The following is a 19271-nucleotide window of genomic DNA, read 5'->3' on the forward strand; positions in this document are numbered from 1 at the left end:
TTATTTAGTTGACTTTCTTGTACTCAGCTGGCCAAGTCTGATTCCTGGATGCACACTTTAGAGCCTTTATTCATGCTGGAGAAAGTCAGATAGTTGCAAAGTTGAGGGTCATATTAACTTCCTGATTTGCAGCCTCACCTCAGCTCTCAGTACTGCCCAGCACGGTCCTCCTTTCCTTAGGCAGCATTCTTTCTTCACGGTGGCTAGCTCACTTTTCTAAACCGACTCTGCTATCCTACTCACACCTGTCAGGCTCTGCAGATGGGCCTCTGCATTCTTTACAGATCAAGACTACCTCAGCTTTCTGCCATCGAAGCTGTTTGCTCTCTGCCTGTTTTCTGGATATGGCCGGTAAAAATAAGTATATGCACATACACATCCCGCTCCGTCAAGCCCATGTCCCTCTTAGAGCCATCTGTTGCCGTCTCCCCCAGAGCCAGACGCCTTCAGACGTGTGTGCCCCTCCTCCACGTCTGCTCTTCTTCAGCCTGCTTCACTGCGACTGCTGTAGTCCTGTCATTCCTCTGAGGTTCCCCGGCCAGGGTTGTGTATGATCATCTTATCACCTGTTCTAGTGGGCTGCACTTAGGCCCTCCTCTTAGCATGCCTCTCTGTCGGGCATTGTAGGCACTTCTGCCGAGAAATGCTCCTTATGGTGCCCTGGCTTCCTGTCTTCAGGTTTTCTTTCTGTCTCTTGCTTGACTTTGGTGAGTGCCTCTTCCTACGCCCATCCCTTAGTTATTGGTGTTTGTCAGGGTTCTGTTTTAGGCCCCCTTCATTCCTCTGGATGAACTTTACCTTCCCCACTGTTGGGAGGACTTACCTATTATTTCCTCTCTAGACTGCTGACCTGAGCTTTGGAACAGTAGTACCTTCAACTGCTTGTTGAGCGTCTCGGAAGCATGTCATCATCATGCCCCAGGCAGCCACCCTCACATGTCCACTGGCGCCTGAATGCCACCAGTGACCTACATCAGAAACCTTGGCATCAGTTTTCCCTTCGCCTGATTTCCAAGGTTACTCGCCGTTTGTTCTTATAGAAATACAGACTGTTCCTCCGTTTGTTTCTTTCCTGGTTCAGCCATAGTCATTTCTCACCCTGGAAACTATAGCAGTCTAACTGGTTTCCTTGCCTCTAGTATTTCTTGTCCCACTACTGGTTCCATTTCCATACTTGAAAAAATTTTAAATTCAAAATCTGATCATGTCACTCCTCTGCTGAAATCCTTCATTGGTTTCCTACTTTTCAAGGTCAGGTCCAGACTCCTTACCCATGATCTGACCTCTGCTGACTTAACCAGCTCATTTCTGATTACTTTTTTTTTGACCAGCGTCACCCCAGATCTCACCCCAAAGGGTGATTTTCACCCTAAAGGGCTACACAGGGTTCCTTGCGCCACTTTGCTTCACCTGTGCCCACTCTTCCCTGCGCGCTCAGTGTCCTTGATTGTTCCCCAGTCTAGGAAACGGTCCTTTTCTCTGTGCATGTAGAGCATTCTTTGCCTCCCTCTCAGCCTAGTTTTCCAGCCATAATGCCAATGGACTGGTTTTTGGTATCCTTGAATATATTGTAAGCTTCTTGAGGGTGGAAACCATGCCTCCCTTGTTTGTTCCCTGTAATAGTCCTAGCACTGAGCACAGCGCATTTGCTGTTGTTTAGTCGCTTAGTCGTGTCCAACTCTTTTGTGACCCCCATGGGCTGTAGCCCGCCAGGCTTCTCTGTTCATGGGATTTTCCAAGCAATAATAGTGGCGTGGGTTGGCATTTCCTTCTCCAGGGATCTTCCTGACCCAGGGATCGAACCCAGGTCTTCTGCTTGGCAAGCGGATTCCTAACCATTGAGCCCCCTGGGAAGCCCAAGCACAGTGCATAGCATGTCATAAGTAAATATTTACTTTAGAAATAAATAGGTGAAGTATACTGTTAGAGCTGCGCACAGCAAGTCATTGAAATATTGACTATGGGAAAGCTGAAGGTTTGGAGAAAAGGGAGCCTGTCAATTTGTACTCCTCCCGAGCAGTGGACGTGGAACTGTGTGACAGCAGTCTAACTGCAGCATTGAAGTAGAAATGAGACAAAAGACTTCACCACAAACGAAGTAGTGGGGTCAGAGCAAGAATCTCAGTTTACCAAATCCAGGCTTAACCAAATTCCACTTAAACAACTGCTCTAGATTTCACAAAACTGGGTCTGTCTGGTGGCTGTCACCTTTGCTTGCTTGTAGAGTTCAACATCACTGCCCATACCACACAGAATTCTATCTGTTCTTAAATACAGCAGGGTAACAAGCCCGTGTGCTGTGTGTTCAGACACTCAGTTGTGTCCAATTCTTTGTAACCCTGTGGATTGTAGCCCGTCAGGCTCCTCTGTCCTTGGATTTCTCCCGGCAAGAACACTAGAATGGGGTGCCATTTCCTCTTCCAGCGGATCTTTCTGACCCAGGGATCGAACCTGTGTCTGTCCCATCTCCTGCATTGGCGGGGCGGATTCTTTACCACTAGCACCACCTGGGAAGCCCGCTAACAAGCCTGTGCAGACTGTAACACAATTTCAGTCACCGGTTGTGTCTAGAAGACTTTAAACTTCTGTTTTCTCATTTATGCATCAGTTTCAATTGAAGAACAAAAGTAAAAATAATATTAAAGAATTGTAAAAAAAGACCCACAATCATATTCAAATTCCCTTACTTTTCATAGCTTTTAACCAGCACATACATATTTTTAGTGTTATATGTAACTCTTGTGTGTTATATTTTCCCCAAGTTTCTACATAGCAATCTGGTGAGTATCATTTGACATCATGACTCTGCTTATTTAAAGTGTAAATTTTTATTTTCTGTAAGGCTAAATTCTCAGAGGTGAGGTTATAAGGTCAGAGGGTATATAAATTATAAGTCTTTTTAACTTGTGGGACTGTCCAAAATTTTAAAAAAGGATTACACTACAAGTTTGCAGGAGTATGAAAGTACAAGGTTTGTCTTGACCTTGAAGCATAGATATGAGTAAGGTGAGAAGGAAAGAGAGAGCAAAATCTTATTTATATTGGTTTAGTTGACCTAAAGATCCTCTTGATGAGGATGAAAGAGGAGAGGGAAAAAGCTAGCCAAAAACTCAACATGGAAAAAAAAAAAAGGCTAAGTTCATGGCATCCAGTCCCATCATTTCATGGCAAATAGAAAGGGAAAAAGTGGACGTAGTGACAAATTTTATTTTCTTGGGCTCCGAAGCCACTGTTCAGTGACTGCAGCTGTGAAGTTTAAAGCTACTTGCCCCTTGGAAGGAAACTATGACAAACCTAGACAGCATGTTAAAAAGCAGAGACATTATTTTGCCAACAGAGATCTGTCTAGTCAAAGCTATGGTTTTTCCAGTAAGTCATGTACGGATGTGAGAGTTGGACCATAAAGAAGGCTGAGCACCGAAGAATTGATGCTTTCGAAATACAGTGCTGGAGAAGACTTGAGAGTCCCTTCAGCTGCAAGGAGTTGAGTCAGTCCTAAAGGAAATCAACTCTGAATATTCATTGGAAGGACTGATGCTGAGGCTCCAGTTCTTTGGCCATCTGATGTGCAGAGGCAACTCACTGGTGGGAAACCAGCAAGGCAACCCTGATGGTGGGAAAGATTGAAAGCAAAAGAAGAGGGCAGCAGAGGATGAGATGGTTAGATAGCATCATCAACCCAATGGACATGAGTCTGAGCAAACTCTGGGAGATAGTTAAGGACAAAGGAGCCTGGTGTGCTGCAGCCCATGAGGTCTCAGAGTCAGACGGGACTTAGTGCCAGAACAGCAACAACAGTTGTTGGGATTTTTTTTTTAAATAGGAAGAAATAATTTTGTATCAGATTACAATATATTTAAATAAAAATACATCTTTTAAGAGTAAACAAAAATTTATACTCCTTGCAGTGCTGTTTCTTCCATGTTTACTCCTAGATATTCTGAAATTCATCCTAAGTCAGAACTTATTCAATAGCTGAATAAATAGGTTTTTAACTCTTTGTCTCTCTCTGTTTTTTGTTTTTTTTTTTTTTTTTTGACTGTGACATGCAGGATCATAGTTCTCCCAACTAGGTATTGAACCTGTAACCCCTGCATTGGGACTGTGAAGTCCTGTCTCACTGGAGGAGCGCCGAGGAATCCCTCTGAATTTTAACTCTTTTTAGAATTGTTTAAACAGCTGTGTACTTTGGTGCTATGCCATTAACCTGTTTTGAGAGTCAGTTCTATTTTTTTTTTTTTTTTTTGAGAGTCAGTTCTATTAAACTCATGTTTAGTGTTGGAAAATGCATTTTATTGCACCATGGAATAGATGCTTTGTGAAGATCTTTGTGAGAAAGTCCTTACAGGCCCCAGTACTTTCCAGGGTGAAGCATTGTGTGGTGCTTTTTGTCTAATGAGGGGTGTCAGCAACGTACAGGTTATATGTTTCAGTTTCTCAGGGTAAAAATTGCTATTTGCTTCTAGTCTTCCCTTTTAGATGCTGTTTTGGGTCCATTTCCTGCCCCTCCCCCAACCATAGATCAAACCTGCACCATCATCAGTGATAGTGCAGAGTCCAAACCACTGAACTGCCAGGGAATTAATTCCCTTGGGTTTGATTTTGTCAAATCTGGATTCCTGGAGAGAAAATTGTTAAAATTGTTTAAAATCGAGAGAAAATTATTAAATCTTTTGTCAGGTTTCCCAGTGTAACTATAATATTAATAGTTCTTTTATTTACTCCATTTGTGCCTTTGAGCTTGCCTGGTTTATAATTTTGTTACATTAAATTGATAAGCAGTGGAGAACCCCTTTGACCTGAGTGGAGACAGACCTCCTACCCACAGGTCATTTAAAAGCAGAGTAGAATTTAATGCAAAAAGCATCACAAAATAGAGTATTATGGCAGTTTATATATACCTACATTTGTATACACAAACTTGTCCGAGTACTCTAGAATTTTTTTCTCCTAAGGAATGGCAGTAGAAAGCAAGAGAATTGGAGTTCTTACTCTTATGTACTTCTGTGTTGTTTGAACATTCTTTTAACAATCAGTCTGTGTTGTTTAGTTTTTTTAATTTCACATAGGTAACAGTTTCATGGAGGCAAGCTTTTATAAGGGCACTCTGTTTCAGTGATTAAACTGAGAGGAGAAATCCATCAATGCGATGTTTCTGCTGTTTTAAGGAATCAAAATATAGTGCTTAGTTTTTTCTCCCCTTTCTCTCTCAGGTCATTTGGATCCAGGATTCCTAGCAAGTGAGAAAACATCTGCTGGCAATGCACCACTCAATGAAGAAATTAATATTGCCTCTTCAGATAGTGAAGTGGAGATTGTGGGGGTTCAGGAACATGCAAGGTAGGAAATTAATTGGAGAGAAGAAAATGGTATGGCGTGGCTGGCGTGAATGTTGGGAGCTATTTCTCAGCTTCCTGTAGTTTAAGAAATAAATTTTGACTATGGACACTTGGTGGGCTTCAGAATGTATTGCAGATTGTCTTATATCAGAAACATCTTGGCCACACAGGTATGTGAACCAGAACTAATGTTTTTCTCTTATTTTTAGCAAATGGCTAGATGTCTTAATGGATTTTTCTGTTATGGCAGAAGTATCGCCATACTTCCCCCCTTCTCACCCATATTTTCTTGACTTTCAGTTTATCTTGAAATATATCGGGAACAAATAATTGGAAAATCTGCATTTGACATCACACTTCTTCTTAGAGCACCTTCTTAGAGCACTTATCTTTCATGAAAAGTTACAAGTTACTTTAGTCAGTTCCTAACAGTTTATTTCTGGTGATGTTCATGTGATTTAGGGTATCTTATTTCTCAGGAATTAAAAAAGCTGTAAGACATTGAATTAGTGTGCAGTAGTAGCACAGAGTCGGACACGACTGAAGTGACTTAGCAGCAGCAGCAGCAGTGTAAAAATAATTTTGTGAAGTTTGTCATTAAGATAAGAGTGAGCAAACTGTAGCCCATGGGCCAAATCTGGCCTGATGCATCTTTTTATATGGACCTCAAACTGAGAATTGTTTCTGCATTTTCAAATGGTTGGGAGGAAAAAATCAAAACATGGTTTGACATGAGAAAATTAAATGAAATTCACATACAATTTATTTATCCATAAATAAAGTTTTGTTAGAACAGACCATGCTTATTTACTTACATACTGTCTATTTTATACTCCAGTGGCAGAATTGCGAAGTTTCTTCAGACACCTTAGGGTCCACAGAGCCAAAGATATTTATTGTCTAGCTCTTTGCAGAAAAAATTTACTGACTCTTCCTTTAAGATATGGTCCTAAGAATTAGTTGCAGCCCTGTCAGAGATACACGTGAGGAACATTTAACACACACATATAAAACAAAATCTTGTCTTTGGAAAAATCTGTATTCTTTGTAGTGAACAATTTTACTCTTGTGCCACAAGAATTACGATTTTGTGATTTCCTCAAGTAGGTATATAAGATAGTATCTCGCCTTATTTTTAGATCTGATTTTAATCTTTGGTTAGCAAGATAATAAAACATTCACCAGCACTTACTTCTTCTGTTGGCTTATTTAAAAGGTGCATTTAAGAGTGGAGAAGTGGGGGCAAAATACACATGCACATAAATTGAGGAATCCTTTTTCTAATGAGAACTGATTTTACTTTCTGAAAGGACTTTTTAATTAAACAATTGGGGCTTTAAGGGTGTAGAGTTAAGTCGTAATTTCACAAGCCATCTCCCCATAAGTGGCTAATTCTCTATCAGAACACTTTACCTTCTATCTTGTATTTATCCCATAAGTGTGTCTGCATAGCTGCTTCCATTTTTCTTGTCTTTCTAAATGGTTATGTTCCCCTGTTCTGGTGGGAGAGAACTTTCATTCTTTAACCTTTCCTTTACCTCATTCTTTCTTCTCTTCCTTAATAAAAAACTTTTTCCTATTATGTTCTCTTTCATTTTCTCACATATTTTCTTCTAGCTGACTTATTCATCAGATGAAGAAGATAGAACTCCAGATTTCTTCCTTCAGCATACATTTGTCATTATTTTTTTTCAGCACTGTATAATTACAAAGGCGTTATTAGACTTTTAAGCCCCATGTCAAGATCTTTCTAGAATATGATAGTATTTTCCATTTCTGACTCTGTACTATGAAACTTATTCTGCCTATTGACTGATAGATTGATGTAGGTTAATTATCTTCTGTTGTGCCAGGAGCACATTATCCAGTTACCAAACTTCCTCTTGACTTACTTTTCAAATTTTAATTCTTGTTACTCATGTGTTCCTACTTAAGTAGGAAAGAATAGGTCATTACCTGTGTTGTCTGTTTAAATTCTTGCTCATTCTGAGACATATCACTTGGTCCAGTTCCCTATTAACTCCTGCCAATTCTCCCTTCTTTTCTTTGTGCCTAGAAATGTTACAGATGCTACTCTTCTTTTCAGGGACTTCCCCCATTGGCTCAGCGGTAAATACTCTGCTTGCAATGCAAGAGACACGGGTTCAATCCCTGGGTCAGGAAGGTCTTGTGGAGGAGGGCGTGGCAACCTGCTTAGTATTTCTTGCCTGGAGAATCCTGGAGTCTGGTGGGCTACAGTCCATAGGGTCGCAGAGTCGGACTTGACTGAAGTGACTGAACACACACAGCCTTCTTTTCAGATTCTTTGTTTAACTTTCCTTTCATAATGAAATCTTCAGCTTCTTTTCCTACCAATGTTTTTGTTATCTGGAGTTGAAATTATATTATTTATGTTAAAACTTGTAGATTTAAATTCTAAGTTTCTCTCACCTTTAGTACACACACATACTAAAAGATTATCTTTAGTAGACCCTTCTCTGAACTTGTTATTCAGATTGTCATTTTATTCTATGAGCAAACATACTTATTTCAGTCTTCACTAAGTCAAATGACTTTGGGTACATTTTAAATAACATGCTATAGCATTACTTTTGAGGACTTTTCTTACGAGGCTCTGAAATACAAAGATGTGTTTTTGTTTTTTAAATTCTGATCTTTTAGTTTGAATCATATCTTAGCAGTAACAGCTTTATCTTAAAATCTCAGTGCTGGTTAATAACTGTCCATGCAATGGAAGATAGGTAGAGTTGACAAATCCTGCTGGAGTATTTTGAATGGACTCTTTTATCATTATGAGGGGATCTCTTATTTTGGCCCTTGGTCTGGGAATGAGTAGAATCTCACGGACTGTTGTGCCTTTCTCAAAAATTTTCCAGCGGTTTTATTTAGAAGAAGCCTGATAGTCTTTCAAACATTGAGGTTAAAAAGCTGAGAAGCAGGTTGGGGGGTGGGGGGGTAAGAGGCTTTCTTATTGGTTGCTTCGAAATTGCCCCTTTAGCTGGCTGTATCTCATCTGGAATTTGTTTCTTTTACAGGTCTAGGGTTGCAGTTATGAAGTATTGATGGGCTTCTGGCAGGGTTATCACTTGGAAGAAGGTTTTAGGTTTTGATCCGCATCTTTGTGTTCTAATTTGATTTTTTGCATGCATAGATGTTTTGTTTGGATTTAGTTGTCCTTTTCTTGTTTTTCCTTTTGGTATTCTACCTTGTGGGCTTTCTGAGAGCTTTTAAAAAAAACGAAACTCAGACTTCGTTCTTGAGTTGTTCTCTTCGGGGCTGTGGCTCTGACGCATCGGGTACCATTTTTCCATATTAGAAACATTCTGTTTTATTGACCTTTGCCCTCAGTAATTCTGGTTATGATGTGCCTTTTTAAAAATTTTTTCAATAAACAGTCATTTTTCTTTTCTTGCATGCTAATGTCTTTCCCTGCTCTTTCATTTTAGATTTTGACATAGTCACTTAGCTTCTATGTTTCTTCTAGTTATAGGCTAGAAAGCATGCTTTCTTAACTTGAATGCATCTTTTATGGCTGCCTTGGATTGCCGTGATGAACTCTTGTCATTGTCTACATGTCATTTCTAGGTGTTATTTTTGGACAGTCCAGTTTTATAAGATGCTGTTCGCTAGTGAGGTGGTAACTTCTCTAAAATCTCTGGTTCTTCTGCACCCACTTAATTTTGCCATAAGTTTTAAGTTATGACCCTCTCTTGCCAATATTTTTCTTTATCCTTTGTCCTTTTTCCTTCTTTCTTTCTACCAGCCTCATTGGTAATTCCCCTAGGGTGATGAATGCATGTAGCATGGGTCTTTATGTTATGGAACTGTGTTGAAACAGTTCTTTCAGTACTTGTTCTCTGAAGCTTTTATGAATAATCAGACTCTTACCTCCTTTCACAAACATGGCCCTGTGGTCACTGGTTAATGTTGATTGACCCGTCAGCAGAAGAATTAGTGTGGGAAGGCTTTTGCGTTTAAGACTGATTGTATCCTAGAACCACTTGCTAACATTAACCCTAAGAAAGCAAGGGGGGTGGGTGAGCATTTCCCTGAAGCTACAAGGATTCACTCCACCTTCAGTTCAGAAAAATAAGTAGGAATGTTATCTAAGAGGTCACCTTCAGGATCTGTAAATGAGAGCAAAAAATGATTAATTTTTAATGTTGTTTTCTTAGAATAGTAAGTTAACTGTATCAACAGCTGATCATCATCAGAGCCTGCCCTCTTCCTGTGTTTCTCTTCCTTTCTACTCCAAAGTCTCTCCTTTCTTGGTTTTAGTATATGAAGAGCAGGAAATTATTCTATCAGAACTTACTATTTATAAATAGTGGATTGGTGGGGGAAATGGAAGTGAGGCCTAAGCAGTTTTTCTTGGCTATAAGACTCAAAATGTGACTCGTTTTGTAGATGTGTTGTCAGTCATATGCAGATTAAATGCTTTGTGAGGAAAAAGCTTGTGTCTGCACTAGAATCTGATTGGACTGATTGTAAAACAGATGAGTATATTCCCACCCCATATCTTTCATAATAGAAAAAGGATATGTTCTAATACATGGAGCTGTTTTATGTTAGTTAACCTTCCAAACTTTTGAGCTTCTCACATCCTTCTTTTTTTAAAAATGTATTTTTATTATTTATTTATTTGACTGCACCAGATCTTAGTTCCTGCATGCAGGATCTAGTTCCCTGACCAGGGATCAAACCTGGGCCCCCTGCATTTGGAGGGTGGAGTCCCAGCCTCTGGACCACCAGGGAGGTCCCTCACATCCTCCTTTATAAGGGCATCTCTGTGGGGTTAGTAACAGTTGTTGTAGTCCCATGTTTTCCTGAAATTTTTTTTCCTTTTTATCTAACTTATTCTGTAATGTACCATCTTACAAAATAGAGCTTGACCTTTTTCCCCTGTACTTAAAAACATGTGTTAAAAGTCTTGTTCTATCCTCATCCATCTCCTAGCTACCGTTTTATTTAAAGTGGTTGAGGTCTTAAATCATAAAAAATTTTTTGCATGTTTTGTTGGCTTTTAAGACACAGAGAAAAGCTATAAGTTTGCATTCTAGCTTTTGTACCCATACCCAAGTAACCAGCACTCAGAACAAGAAACAGAAGTCCCCCTGTGCCACTTATTCATTATACCTTCCCCTGTCCCCCACCTTGTCCCCATAACTACTATCCTGACTTCTAACAGGATAGTTTGCCTATATTCAGAATCTTATTAACATTCCTGACAGATGCCTCAGCAATTACTTAAATGTTTAAAAGGCAGATTATTCTGTTTTGTGTAGTAATGACCATTCAAAACTTGCCTTCTAGAAAACGATTCATGGTTCTTACTATGCTCTCAAGATTGTGTACATGGAGGAGCTGCCTTCCATGGTGATTCTCCCTTCTTTGGCAGCTGCCCTTCAGTTGCAGTTAATAGGAGACAGGGAATTGTTTGACCAAAGAAAGGATCATCACGTTCTCCAGAGAATCTAAAATTTTGAAGAGAAGCAGAGTAAGAGGATTGGTTGTTGTTATTGTTCAGTAACTAAGTCGTTTCCAACTGTTTGCAACCCCATGGACTGCAGCACACCAGTTTCCCCTGTCCTTCACTACCTCCCAGAGTTTGCTCAGATTCATGTCCATTGAGTCAGTGATGCTATCCAACTATCTCATCTTCCACCACCCTCTTTTCCTTTTGCCTTCAATCTTTCCCTGCATCAGGGTCTTTTCCAGTGGGTTGGCTCTTTACATCAGGTGACCAAAGTGTTGGAGCTTCAGCTTCAGCTTCAGCCCTTCCCATGAATTCAGGGTTGATTTCCTTTAGGATTGACTTGTTTGATTGAGACTTCACCAGCACCATGATTTGGAAGCATCAGTTCTTCAGTGCTCAGGCTTCTTTCTGGTCCAACTCTTACATCCATTCATGACTCCTGGAGAAACCATAGCTTTGACTAGACACACTTTGGTCGGCACACTGATGTCTCTACTTTTTAATATGCTATCTAGGTTTGTCATTGCTTTCCTTCCAAGAAACAAGCGTCTTTTAATTCCATGGCTGTAGTCTCTGTCTGCCGTGATTTTGGAGCCAAATAAAATAAAATCTGTCGCTGCTTCCACTTTTTTCTCTTCTGTTTGCCATGAAGTGATGGTTCTTTGAGGTGCTCAAGTAAAGGTGACTTCCAATAAATTTTCTCTTGCTTAAAGTAGCCCAATTTGTTTTCCAATAACTGGATCTATTTATGACGTAACTACAGAAGTGGTTTAGTTTATATAGCTGAAGAAGTGCCTTATCTCCTTATTATGTCTACTTCAACCTTTCCTCATTAATAAATATCCTCTCTAAACCTCTCTCTCTCCTACTCTAGACACTTTCTAGAATCTGCTTTGCTTTTTGTTGTATTATTCCTAGGGGCTAAGCAGTTCTTCTTAAGATAAAACGTAGTGTATAATACTTCAGGTGCAGTCTGGGAAAGACATGGTTATTTAGTTGGAAATAAACTCCCCAGAGGAGACCTAATTTTGTTCTGGTTCCATGCTTTACTTTAAGACCTTGGGAAGTTGTCTTTTGGTCTTGGTTTTCTCTTCTGTAAAATGGGAAGATTGGATTAGGTCCTTTTTAAAGCCACTCCTTGATGTCGTGATGTTACATTGTCTGATTACTTTAGGAGCAGTGCAAAGTAATAGTTGGGAGTAAATACTGCTTTTATTTCAGAATTATTTCTTGCAGTTCTGTCAGAGATTACATTGACTTTTTTGGGTAGCTTTTCATTCCCTGATTTTTCTAAGTTTCCAACCAGCTTTTACTTCAATTACTGCTTGTATAAATGAGCATTTGAACTGTTGAAGAACTTTATATTTTTAAATTGTTGGTCTGGGTCTGTCTTTGCACTCTGCTGACTCTTTTGTGTTTTGCCTTACCCAGCTTAATACACACCTTTGTTTGTTTGTTTGTTTTTCCACACCTTTGTTAAGTGACAACATTATGTTGTGGAAAGCATTGGACCAGAAATCAGACTTGGCCTGAAGTTCTCTTGCCTACACTTTCAAACAGTGTGACCCTGAACAAGTCATGTAATCTCTTTAATCCTCAGTTTCCCTGTCAGAGTATAGATAATAGCTTCCACATCTACTTCATGGGTCTGTTGGGTGTGTCAAATGTGGAGAAACTGCTTAATAATTTTGGTATTCTGTTGTCATCTGTCATCAAAACCATTTCTTGAAAATGTTGAATGGACTCCTTTGACTGACTTTCTTCTATGACTTGATCATTTAATCTCAGTGTATTTAAAGAGTGGATAGATTTGGATTAGACTTTGGGTTTTCGTGTGTCTTATTTTAATGCTTTTCACTAGCTACTCTTTGAAAATATGGTGGCCTCTGGGTTAGTAGCTGCTTGACTCATTTCTGGGAAGCTGATGGCCCTCCAATAACTATAACAAGTCCACATTCTATCCCTACTCTGGCCCCAAGGGATCTGTTTTTTGGCACCTCTCTTGGGAAGGGAGTCCTTTTCAGGCTGGACTTTGCAGGAGCTGGGCCTCTTTCCGTGATCTTAAGGATCCTCAGGGGCGGTTCTATAGCTAAACTTCGTCTGTGCATGCGCGCTCAGTCTCTCAGTCATGTCCCACTCTGCGACCTCATGAACTATGACCCACCAGTCTCCTGTGTCCGTGGGATTCTCCTGGCAAGGATACTGGAATGGGTTGCTATTTCCTTGTCTAGGGGGTCTTAACCCAACCAGAGAGTGAACCCACGTCTCCTGTGTGTCCTACATTGGCAGGCACATTCTTTACCACTGAGCCACCTGAGAAGGCCAAATTCAAACTGAAACACCATCAGTTCTCCTGCTTCTAAGCCTTCAGACTCAGATGAAACTACACCCTTGTCTCTCCTGGGCCTCCAGCTTACTGACTGCAGACCTGGGAACCTCTCAGCTGCCATGAATTCCTTATAATAAACTTTGTCTATTGTTACTCTGTTTCTTTTGAACCTAGAGGTGCAGGTGGTATGGAATCGAAATTGGAGTTCTGAGATGACTAAGCATCACTCATTGTATACAGGTTGTCAGAACAGCTGCTTGCGATCCACTGTAGTAGTTTGTGTGATTAGAATCATGCCACTTGCCACTTCTCATGTGTGTTGCATAGTGACAGGTCTTAAAATTGAGATGTGACAGCATAAGGAGCAGTGATAGCTTGTGCTGCTTGCTTTCCTCTCGTTTGAATCAAAACTTACTCCGTGGCTCATTCTGGAGGGAGCTTCATGGTTCTATCATTTGACTGAAATGTGCAGTTCAATCTGGAGGTATTTCTGAAACAATTCTCTCCCAGTCGGTGAGCTTTGAGATATGTCAGCTTGGCAGTTCTTTCACTCTTACAGGGCACTTTTAAAGAATCTAAGCTAAGTACTTAAGCCTTGTTATTTTCACTGAACTAAAGAATAAGTGTGATGAACTAGCCAGATTTTTCTGTTGTCACCTTCAAAATGAGGAAAATTGATCTTTAATTCATGTTGTTGTTGTTTAGTCGCTAAGTTGTATCTAACTCTTTGTGACCCCATGGACTATAACCTGTCAGGCTACTCTGTCCCTGGGGTTTCCCAGGCAAGAATACTGGAGTGGGTTGCCATTTCCTTCTCTAGGGGATCTTTCCAACTCTGGGATCAAACCCATGTCTCCTGCATTGGCAGGAGCCACTAGGGAATCCTCTTTAACTCATGACTTAGTACTTATATAGACATTTAGAAATCTAATCTGTAAAAGGGGTATTACTGTTAACTGTTTTTGAAAGTGGTATTAACAAATATGGCATGGAACTTATTTTAAGAACAGATTTCACCTATATTTCTTATTGTTTCATTTGCTCAGACTAATTGGGCATCTTAATTTTGCTTGGGATTTATATTCTGCCCTATCCTGAAGATCCCAGAGACTAAATGAATTCAGAGAAACATCTTGTCCGTTATCAGTAATAGATCTAGACATAACTCAGGAGCTTGTGACTGAGACAAGGCTTTTGGCATTTCTTAGACTACACTGAGAAAGGCAGGGAGACTGACAGACAGACAGACATAGAGGGAAGAAGGAAAAGGGGGAAGGATATTGGTTGTGGGTTTTATGAACTTGTGTAGTAAGCTTATCTTAGGAAAAATATTAATACAACTGAAGCCATATTGCCTTCGGTTTTTTCTCTGGTAGGATTAACCGTGCTTTTGCTCTTCATCTCGATTGCAGGTGTGTTCATCCTCGAGGAGGTGTGATTCAGAGTGTTTCTTCATGGAAGCATGGCTCCAGCACACAGTATGTTAGCGCCCGGCAAACACAGTCATGGACTGCTGTGACTCCTCAGCAGACTTGGGCTTCACCTGCAGAAGTTGTTGACCTTACATTGGATGAGGATAGCAGACGTAAATACCTACTGTAATACAATGTCACTGTGTTTCCTCTGCACTGTTCCCTTCTACTTCCTCCTCCTCCTCCTCTTTGTGACATGGAAGTTCATTGTCATAGCTTCAGCCTCAGAAGCTGTTTGTGGCATTTGTATAATCAAAAACTCATGGAAAATTGCTCTCCTTCCCTCTCCTTTTTTTTTAAATTAAAAGAAGTCACTTAGGAAAATAACTTATCACAGAGAAAAGAATTTCTTTTCTTGTTTCCCTCAGTAGGAATATGAGAATGATGACGTTTATTAGATAACTTCATTTTACTTGGTGACTTTCAGTCTTAGGAAACTCTGCCCTCCTTTTAGAATGGTATTTTAATTACCAGGTAAAATGGATTTCAGTTTTTGAGTCTTGTATTTATTTTTCTGTGTAATAAAATTAATATGTAGACTTGACCACTGTCAGCCCACCCATTGGCACTCCTCCTATCTTAGGGCATTTGCACACATGTTAGTCAGGTCGTTACTGGCACCTAGTAGGGCATGTACATTGAAAACCTGTCCTTAAAAATAGAAGACAGAAGTTAACTTTTTCTTTTAGCTTAAGTCTTCTGCCTTCTTTCCTGACTTTGCTCCTGGCTGACTTCCCACAACCCAAATAATTAACATGCCCTCTTTGTGTTTATAAATACTGCTAAAGTGACTTAGTTGATCTCCTTGTTGCAATAATTCATAACCCTTTGGAAAATATCTCCTTGTGGGGCAGAGGCATTTCAGATAGATACCCACCATGAGGCTTGAGCATCTGAAGAGAGTGTTGAGAGACCCTTTCCCCCCTGGTTTGTTCAGTGGGAGAAGCAGAGCCTATTGCTTGGGCAAACTGTGCCTAAGTGTATAGCTGGTAATAGGAAAGCTGTGTGACTTCTAAGGCTATGGGCACTTGTAAATCTGACAGGACAATGCCTTTTTCCATAGCTAGTCTCTCCAAAAAGGATGCATGACAACTGTTCAGTGCTTGAGCTGAAGTTGACCTGATGCTGTATTTGGGTATTTTTCTCCTCTACCTTTTAAAAGTGGAAAGACCAGAATGTATCATAGAAAATCAGATACAAAGCACATTAATGGCACTGTAGATTTTGCAGTATCTAACAGGAATTATAAGGGGTAGTAGGAGCTTCAGGGAATTCAGGAAATGCCAGTGTTGGAGTTTCATGGCATTAGTTACTACCTTTTTTTCCTATAACGTTGTAGTTACTAGTGAATTATTTTACAAGCAATACCTAGAGTTAGAACACTATGTACTGTGCGCAGGGAACAGTGAAGTAACATTGGCGTAGAAGACCTCACTTTGTGTTTCTCCACAGTTTTTGTTTGCTTTTTTTTTGGTTTCCATTTTCACCATCCAGTGTGGCTATAGCCCTTTGCCTCCCTTCCCAAATGTCTTGGTGGCTCGTCCTTATCATGAGAGCATGAGAACTACCACATTCAGTTTCCATTCAGCGGACACATGTTTACCAAGTGCCTGTTCTGCAGGAGGCACTGTGTGGGGTGGCGCTGCGGGGCTGCTGTGTTGAGCAAGACACCCCCACGTGCACTGAGTCAGAGTCTGCCTGGCTCCGCCTGCCCGGCCTGTTCTTCTGTGTTTTGTAAAGACTCGCTTATTCCTTCACCCTTCTTCCTGCTGTTTTAGTTCATCTGTATATCCTTCTATGGGAGTATATTTAAGCATGTGTTCTCCTCTGATAACATCTCATTTGATCTGGCCTCTGTTGTTCATCAACTTTTTATTTTCCTATGTATCTACTTTTAATAGATCAAGCTTTTGAAGAGATCGTGAACCTCCACTTTTAGCCCCTCATGCATGGCCACAATTCTAGGCAAAAACCAAAGACCCAGAGGCCAGAGCAAAGTAGGACCTTCTGCAGATTCACTACTGGTGTATCCTTGGACCTTCACATTTTACTTTAGGTTTAATTTATTGAATTTTACTGTTACACATTGTTTTTGACTTGAATTAAAATGCTAGACAAAGCAGAAATGTACAATTTCTGGTCTGTATTTTCCAGGAATATCATTGGGGAAAGAATAGAGTGAGTTATATGACTTGAAGTTTTTGCAGCTTATTTTTCCCCCAGTATCAGGGCAGAGCCCCATTTTATTTCATTTTTAATTTAATTGTTTGCCACACCTGGTGGCTTGTGGGATCTTAGTTCCCCAAACAGGGATCAAACCCACGCCCTCAGCAGTGAAAGTGCAGAGTCCTAACCACTGGACTTCCAGGTAATTCCCCAGAGCCCCATTTTAAAGAACATTTTTGCATTACCTGTTCTTACGTTAGCAGTATGTTTTGTTTTGTTCACTTCCATATAGCAGGTGATTTCCCAGGACATATTTTCTTTAGTCCCTCACAGTCATCCTTTAATGAGAATTCTTTCAGTTTGTTGTATGTACTGTGGGTTGGGAACAGAGAGTGGAGTTTTAACCAAGCTCTTTTCTGGCTTTTTGCTTTTGTATTGGGTTAAAGTTTGCCCTTACCTGTCCCTTTTCCACCACCCTGACTACCTGGCTTAGTGCACCAGAACAAAAATTTAAGATGCAGAAAGCAGGGAGGGGAAGGGATGGTGGAAATAGTCAGCTTTTCTCGCTACTAGTTTGAGACTTTTCCACCTACTAACTAACTATAGAGAGACTGTGTTTCAACTCTTCTTTCATTGCCAGGTCCAGGAGAGTAGGGATGTGGTTTCTGGCAAGCTATTAATGATAAATTCTGTGGTAAATATTCTGACATTTAACATTTCTTTAAAGGGGATCTTTTCTAACCAGTTTTGCATTTGGTAGCATAAACACTTTATACTTCACAGTCTCTTCAAAGTAATATCTCTGGTAAAATGGTACACTTTGGTCACAGATTGGTTTATGGCACCAAAATGGCTAAGTGCCCCCCTTCCCTCAATTTGAAACCACAGAGTGGTAACTTAGCTATTGCATCACCATGACTGCCCTGCGAGATGTAATTGCTGCTTGCTTCATTTTGATGGAAGGGGCCAAACTGAATGGACTCCATTATTCATAGCAACTGAGCATCCCATAAACTCTGCTTTCATTATTACCAGTTGTGAATATGAACCATCTAATTTGCTAATTTAGTCAATTGTTCACTGTTACTTTTAGCAAATTAGCACCATAGGTAATTTAAAAACGAATTTGTTGCCTGCTTTTTATATATACTGTATCACAAGGTTCTTGAAAAAGCTGGGGGCACAATTTTGTCTTTGAGTTTAAAGTTGTTTTTTTTTTTTTTTTAAAGGCAAAGAGTTCCCCCAATCCCTGTTTTTCAGTATGTGTATGATGCGACTTCCATGTATATATAAAAATGATTGCGCCCTAACCAAACTTCCTCAGATTGTGCACTGTTTGTTTAAAATAATCACGTATTTTAGTCCAATGCTGTTGTATTTTTCATTTTATTTAAAACACTACGTACTTCTTATTCTTTTAACAAGTTTTAAAGGGTAGTGATCTTAAAAAAAAAATCACTGGATAACTAGGAAATAACTTTTTGTTGTTGTTTTGTTTTTTTAAAGAGTACAAAGGTCTTTAAAGCCTTTTGCTCCTCTTACCGTGAAAGTGAAATGTTAGCCATTGTATGGCTAGGAACCAATGCACTTGGTGGTTAACAGATCTGCTGTTGCTGGAGCGTGGACTTGATGCAGTGACGACAAATCATTGCTTAGAATTAATGTTTTAAAATGTGCAACTCTAGTTTTTAAAATAGAATTTGGTTCTTCTTTACGTTCATTATTTAGTTTTTGTTTCCATTTAGTATTTAATGGTCTTTGGAGAAAAAAAATAAAACAGAGTGTTATATATATATTTTTTGGTGCAAGATAAGATTTTCTGTTTTTTGAAATAAGTCTGTAGCATAAAGGTTAAACTATTTTAAGACAAAATAAAATAGAGTGTATTTAAACAAAGATAATTTCTGAGGATTTTTTTTTCCTGTCTGCTTCAGTTAATTAGATGGTGCCTGGAGCAGCTCCCAAGTTAGCTTTTGGATGTGAGAGTGAATTATATTTTGTTATCAGATCTTATTGTTTAAGTTGCCTGATTTTTTTCCAAGCAACAGCTGTATCCTACTCCTAGAATGTTTTGCAAGTGGCCTTTGGTGTATTAGATCTAGATAAAAATAGTTTTGTACTAGCTTTCCTGTAGCCCCCACTTCCCGTTCCAGTTTGAACCAGTGAGATTTCAAAGTCAACTAAAGGCTCCCTAGTGCTTGACCCCTTTGCTCCTGGGAACAAAAGTCAGCTGACAGTTACTTCCCAGAGTTCAACGTGCCAGGGTAAGATGCCGTGACTGCGTGCACTTTGCTCGTGGTTCAAGCAAATATAGGATGTTTCAAAAATAGCCTAAAGAATTTTCCTCCTAATTTGGTTCTATTTTCAGGTTTTTAATTTGGTTATCAAAATGATAGGACTACTGTATTAGTTTTATTACTTTTGTAACTCTGCATCAAGGAGAATGAGGAACCAGAGAGAGTAAGGCCTATGTTTATTTAAATATTCAC

General features: G+C 39.7%; 1 protein-coding gene across 3 annotated transcripts in view; it reads left to right on the forward strand.

Annotated features, from left to right (window-relative positions):
* Positions 1–18678, forward strand: part of C23H18orf25 (chromosome 23 C18orf25 homolog) — an 84559-nt gene extending 65881 nt beyond the window's left edge. For 2 of the 3 annotated variants that reach the window (XM_043444465.1, XM_043444464.1), the window contains 2 exons: positions 5214–5340; positions 14557–18678. In XM_043444465.1, coding sequence (XP_043300400.1) covers positions 5214–5340; positions 14557–14746 — 317 coding nt within the window. In that variant the 3' untranslated portion in view covers positions 14747–18678. The remainder of the gene's footprint in view (positions 1–5213; positions 5341–14556) is intronic. The other variant, XM_043444466.1, reaches the window with a different exon arrangement.
* The last annotated feature ends 593 nt before the right edge of the window (positions 18679–19271 follow it).

Source organism: Cervus canadensis, chromosome 23 (assembly GCF_019320065.1).
Source record: "Cervus canadensis isolate Bull #8, Minnesota chromosome 23, ASM1932006v1, whole genome shotgun sequence".
NCBI classification, from domain to species: domain Eukaryota; kingdom Metazoa; phylum Chordata; class Mammalia; order Artiodactyla; family Cervidae; genus Cervus; species Cervus canadensis.